Raw genomic sequence first — 6,590 nt, 5'->3', positions numbered from 1 at the left:
GAGCCCAGCGTAAGGCAATTGATGACCCTCACCCACCCATGGCTTGAAGACTCACCAAAGGCCAACAAGGTCGACATCATCTCACCTTTCGCGAGAGAGAGAGAGAGAGAGCATTTAAATATTTAGAATTCAATTGACAAAAAGACAAATGTTTAGAACTAAATTGATAGAATTACAATAGAATTCAAACGTTTTGATGATTTTCCCTACATATATTACCTGGCTCCACCTATGGCCAACTAGCCGGGTAGGGCTAGGCATGGCCTTGGGAGGAACCCAGGCCATGCTAGGCCTAGCTTTTCAATTTAATTGGTAATTTATATAATTCTTAATAAATTCTAAAATTTAAATAAAATCATGGGAATTCTAGTTATCTATAATTAATTGATCAGAACTTCGGTAGCAAGAATCACATAGGAATCAACACGTAATAAGATACTTCAAATATGGAAGACAAACTACCAATACACGATGCTTAAAAACACGTACATTACTAGTAAAATACCAAAGTGAAATTTGAATTCTCATGATTATTCTTGATCCAATGGCTCAGCTCTAACCATGCCCTTCTTGTTGAACATTAAGACCCATCTTTTGACGGCAACAACACCGTTTGTGCAGCAACAGATGTGTTATCCCGACTTGCGGATCATAGTGGAAACTCATTAGGTGTTGTTTGCACACTAGATAATGGTCTATAATCTTGAAGAATTCCCACATGTCTCTTCTTCTCGGCTGGCTATCCAAATCGATTATATTGGTATGCAAACCGATCAAATGTCATAAATAGCTAGGGAATGATATATACATAGTGGGAGTTTATTAGAAAGTGTGGATTTTTTTTAGAATTAGTAGAATTCGTGAGGAATGGATGAAAGTAAAAGTTAGACGGGAAGACTACTAAATTATAGAAAAAAAATTGGATGTTTTTTTAAGTTGGTCGAATCGTCAGCCAAATCGTCGAACGGTCAGAGTAAGTGGTCCAGGACTTTGGGGCCCATTTTATTCTTTCTTTGGGGCCCCACGGACCCAATAAGTGGACTCGGCTTTAAAAAAAAAAAACTTACAGGCCTAGGCCGAGCAATTAGGACCCATGGGCTTGGGCCATAGACTTGGGCTAATGTCCGAGTAGTGGCTCGAGAGCAAAGGGGTCGTCCTTTGGCCATTCTCGTAATGAGCCCAACTCAGCATGGGCCCAAGGCCCACTATGGCCGGTAGGCCATCGCTACTTGGATTAAATGTGGTTTTTTTTTTTTTTTTTTGAACCAAGATTAAATGTGGTTTTACTAGACATGATATGTCATTCTTCATCCAAGAGACGATCTATAAAGATTTTGAATCTTCCCAAAAAAAAAAGAAGTTAATATCACAAAAACTCCAAATTAATATATGTGACAAATGTATACTAAACTAATTTTGTAACCGCTAAAATCTCAAACGGTACACTTGTAATAAATTTATCATTCACGTTAGTTTCAATTAAATTTATAGTCAAATTGCTAAGTTGGATAATATGCGTAGCTAATGGATGTAGGAGTAATTGGTTGCCAATCCGGGTTGGTTTTACCTAGGAACCAAGAATTGGACCGGAAAAATTAGTTCCCAATTTTTAGGATCGGGATCGACTAAACGGTCCTAGGACTGGGGGATCAAGCTTGACTAATCCAGTCAAATCCCATGGAACCGATCACTTAGCAAATAGAAAAAAAAAAAAAAAAAAAAAGCAAAATACAAGAGTTGTTACTATTTTTAGGTTTTATTGCTATTTTAAGAAATTAAAATATATATTTAATAAAAAGAGTCAGTCGATTTTGTCGAGTTCGATTCCCCCAAGGAACTAGGAACTAGACTAACAATCACGGTTGCCCATTTTTATGGAATCAAGAACTAGACTAATCTCTCTAAGAACAGGATCAAATTGGCCATCGGTCCGGATAGTTTTCGGTTTAGGTGGTCCAACATGCTCATCCCTAGACAGATGTACAAGTTTAGAGTTTTATTCTTCGTTTTTATCACGGGTTTACCAATTCATGATGTTTACTAAAACCTAACGAAAGATAAATTTATCACAAATGTACCGATTTAGAGTTTTTAAGAGTCAAAAAAATTAGTTTTGCATAAATTTATCATATATATACTAATTTAGGACATTTCGTGTTATTAATCTAAAAAAAAAAAAAAAAAACTGACAAATATGACAAGTTGAGCTTAGCTCATGACTTGCCTATTGTAGAGTGGTCCATGACCTAGTTGGATTAGGGTCAATGGGCTCATATTTGGACTTTGACCGTTTGTCACGCATCCCAACAATTCTTAAATACGGAGTAAGTATAAAAAATTAGGGCAGATCATATTCCATCAAATTAGGCCCAACAAGAGAAACTTTATGGAGTAAGCGTGTTTGGATAGACTTTTATTTTATTTGGTCGATATAAATATGGCGAATGACGTATCTTAACCGTTCTTTTTTAATCCTAAACACTTCGGATTTTCACAAAACATAAATGTTCACACATACATTCACATATATTTTTTCATAATTTTTTGAAATTGTGATAATATTTGAATTTGGCGAGGAAACAAAAAGGTACTTTTTTACATCAATTCAATTCTAAAACACAACCAGGTGGGGTTCGCCCTTAGTGGCCACTCCTTCCAACGTGGAAGGGGGAGGTGGGGTTCAAATCCCCACCTTCGAGGATGGGGTAGGGACGCGTAAGTTTCGAGAAGTGGGTTGCGGCTCGCCACGCCCGCAAGGCGGCGCACAAGTCTGCGAGTGAGAGTGTAGAGTAGGAATGAAAGTATGGTGACCAAAAAAATTTAAACACACCAGCCTGATCAAAACTGAAAATCGCAAGTGGGTCAGAAAGATCGACTTAACTTGTGCATTTTCTGTTCTGTACAAGCAAACAATCTGAATATCATCTTTACCAAAAAAAAAAAAAAAAAAAAACAACCTGAATATCATCTTCCCCTACTCTTCGTAAAGACTGCCCTGCCAAGTTCACTCCCAACTACTTCCCACCGCCTTCCAAGACAGGAATCGACGACAATTATCCTCGTTCGAGCTATGAAATACAGGTGAACGAAATAAGCACGAAACATAACTGCAAAAATCAGCAGCTGCAGACATAAACAGCGTCGTCTCCCCCATGTAGAACCAACTTAAACGAACGAGATCATGCTCTGCTTTCGTTAATAGAGTTTTCAAAACAAGCAACTGCTGATTACATCAGAATTAGATGGCTAGAAAAGGGGGAAAACAACAGTAACTCCTTCGGTCACACTTGGTCAGTCAAGAAATACAGAGGGAACGAAAAATTACAAACACGGAACATCTAACGTGGTACACATTTAAAAAACCCAACATGTCCCATATAAAGTCGCGAAGCTTGATCGAAGCCTCTTCTGATACTGGCATATCAGGCGCAAGCTTCTCTCTGAGGTACAACAGCGAAGAGAAGCTCAAGATCGGGAGGCTGAAAGAAGCCGTTCTTAGGCGGATCGCGCCTCCGTCCCTCGTAAGCGGCCTTCTTCCTCGGCGCTGGCGGTGGGCATGTCATGTCGACAGGTATCTGACACCCTCTGTGCCTCGGTGTCCTGCACTGATCGCCTTCTGCAAATAATAGCTCTTCCATCTCCATCATCACGCGCCGAGGCTCGTTCCGAGAAATGAGATAAGTGCAAAGGGTACAAGAAGAAGTTGAGAACGTGAAGTATGGACGTAAAGAAAGGTCTTCGGGGTCTCTGTGGAAGAGGAAGTTTGGGAAATGGAAGAGGGTGTGTCGTGATATATGCGAGGAGCAGTGTGGCTTTTCGTGGAAGCTGACCTCTTGACTTATCTCTCAACTCAACGTATGGCGGAAGGCATTAAAAAGCACATCCGACGCGGAGTCCACGTGGCCACTGCCACCCCGTCCCTGCTGACGTGGCACTCGTTCGTTTGTCGTCTCTTGGGCACTTCTCTTATTGATTAGGTAAATTCACTTGGGTTGTGTTCCTTTTCTTATTTGGAAGAGTACTTTCCATCCCCAGCTTGTTCCCAAAAACTTTTTTTCTCAAAGGGAACGAAAACGGAGTTTCATCTTTTCTTGTCTGAAGAACATGGAAATGAGTCCGAAATATTAAGATTGGCAATTCTCTTAATCAAGTTCAACGATCATACTTTCTCAAAAAAAAAAATGAATCACCCGGTAATGAGTAAAATACAACAACAATAAAAGCAAATGACTCTTACATTATTTCAATTTTAGTGTTTTATTTTTTATAAAAAAAATGGATGTGATTACATGACTCACAAGTAGTTCTTAAAAATCATTATTTTATCAATAATAAAGAATTAATGGTGTGAGATTAGGTTAAACGGGTCAAAACAATTCTCTGTAAATCATAGTAAAAGTCAATCATAATATTAAAGCCTACCAAACCAAAAGGGTAAATTGTCGGACGAGAGCCACACGCTGCTTCTGTTCGTTCTATGGCCTTTTGCCGTTTCTATTTTTCCTTGGGAAGGAAGAAAAGGAAAAAAATAGAGAAGAAATGGAAAATAAAATAAAATAGAGGGGCGGGCTCCATTTTTCATGGGATGCTTAATGGGTGGGCTCGTCGAAGAGATGAGCTTAATGGGCCCGGGGTGGGCCCACTGGAAGATGTGATGAGGAGCGGTGCACGCGTAAAAGTTCGGATGTTGACTTCGTTCTTATCGCAGACGGGGACTGTCGGTCACCGCCACAAAAAGCCATAAGTCGCAGCACCCCATGTGCCCCCTCTCGAATTCACATTTTCACCCCTCGCCTCCACTTCTTTTGGCATCCTCGCTCCTGTTTCATGACCTTTTCTTACATCGATGCCTATCCGAGAAACGCAAAGGATGGCAAACTCCGTGTGTTTAGTAGAAAATGAATGAAAATGATCATTTATATCCTTTTAAATAATTAATCGATAATAAATATTTTCATTATTAATAATAATTAATATATAAAAATCTTCATGAATGAAGAAAATATTTTTTTGGTTATTTATTTGTAATTGATATAAAAATTATTTAAATCCAAGACCTCTTGCTCTCTACACCATGTAAAAATATATAGGACCATCCACAGCTGCTATAGAAACTTAAACTATTAGATAAATGTGTGATTTAATAATTAAGTATTCTACATCACTGTTATAATATTAACGCGGAAATAATGGGATCTTACAAATTAAATTAATGTAAAATCACTAGAGAAAAGTAAGAGTTTCCTTTTACCTGCAATAGCCAAATAGTGGTTGGTCTTCTTATATTTCCCTTGGGCATGAGAAGTTGCATACAGTGGGGCCCAAGTCAAAGCTGTTGACTGTTGGACACGCACATATAAAATACATGGGTTTCTCTAATGAGAGAAGAGCGCCACACAAGAACAGAAGCCGCACACAGAGGGCAAGCCATCATATGCTGTAAGTTTACATATTTATTTGTAAATATTTGGGTTTTGGCTTAAATTTAGGTATGCAAAACACTTAAGCGTGTGAACAATTATAATCCTAATTCTCTGATTATAGTGGATTATTTTCCGTCGGCTCTCCCTATAAATGTAAGTATCGATATTTGGATTGAATCGTATAAATATCTAGTGTCCTATTATTCTTCATTTCTTTCTTTAGTATTTGGCATTGACTTAATTTGTAAAATTCTGTTGTTTGCGTTAATATTACAACAATTGATATCGAGCTTGGGATTAGATTTCTTGATTTTGATTTGGGGCTTTTGCTTGTCTGATTATTATTTAGAAATTATGTTATTGTAATTATATCTTAGGTAAAAGATAAAATTGAGAAGTTTAACAAGAGAAACAATTTTAGGTTATAGAGCCTCAAGATGTGTACACTATTGACAACCCAAATTTGGTCAAGGCATTAGATGTTGAAGATGAGTTGCCGATTATAATGAAAGCCTCTGATAGGGTAAAGTTAATGGAAAGAGCAAAGAACGCAATCTTCTTGAATTTATCAGATGAGGCGTTAATAGAGGTGGCCGAGGAGAATGATGTCATAGCATTAACTTCATACACTCTATGTAACGAAGGGTTTGAACAATCGATTGTATATGTTGAATAGGATATTTCAATTTAGATATATTGAAGGTATGTCTATCAAATCTCACCTAGATGAATCCAATAAACTTATGATGGATTTGAAGAACGTTGGTTAGATACTTAATGATGAAGAACGGGGCTTGATGTTATTAGCTTCTTTTGTAGAGTTATGGGAACACTTTACCGATTCATTATTGCAATGGTGTACTACGATCTCGGAAGAGGTAAAGTCCGCTTTGTTCTCTAAGAAGTGGTAGAGAAAGTTGCAAGATGACAACCTAGTACAAAGGTATCACAAACACTAACGATTTGGAGTAGAGATCAACATCGAGGGCATAATGGTAGCAAAGGTAAAAGCGAGGTCGATATCACGCCACAAAAAGTTTAAGAGACGAATGAAGTGCTTTGAGTATCACAAGAAGAGGTACATTAGAAGAGATTATTTGAAGTGGAGGAACAAATGTGATAGGTAGAATGCCACAAACAATATGGCGAACATAATCAAGAGTAGTA

At 38.0% G+C, this 6,590-nt stretch overlaps 1 protein-coding gene across 1 annotated transcript; it reads right to left on the bottom strand.

The window, feature by feature from the left end:
* Positions 1-3,165: 3,165 nt before the first annotated feature.
* LOC120289219 (cyclin-dependent protein kinase inhibitor SMR4-like) lies at positions 3,166-3,833 on the bottom strand. Its single transcript, XM_039303941.1, has one exon. The coding sequence runs from the start codon at positions 3,645-3,647 to the stop codon at positions 3,423-3,425; it is 225 nt and encodes a 74-aa protein (XP_039159875.1). The 5' UTR covers positions 3,648-3,833; the 3' UTR covers positions 3,166-3,422.
* Positions 3,834-6,590: the final 2,757 nt, after the last annotated feature.

The sequence above is a fragment of the Eucalyptus grandis genome, chromosome 10 (assembly GCF_016545825.1).
Source record: "Eucalyptus grandis isolate ANBG69807.140 chromosome 10, ASM1654582v1, whole genome shotgun sequence".
Lineage (NCBI taxonomy): Eukaryota > Viridiplantae > Streptophyta > Magnoliopsida > Myrtales > Myrtaceae > Eucalyptus > Eucalyptus grandis.
This window is presented reverse-complemented; position numbering and strand designations above follow the sequence as displayed.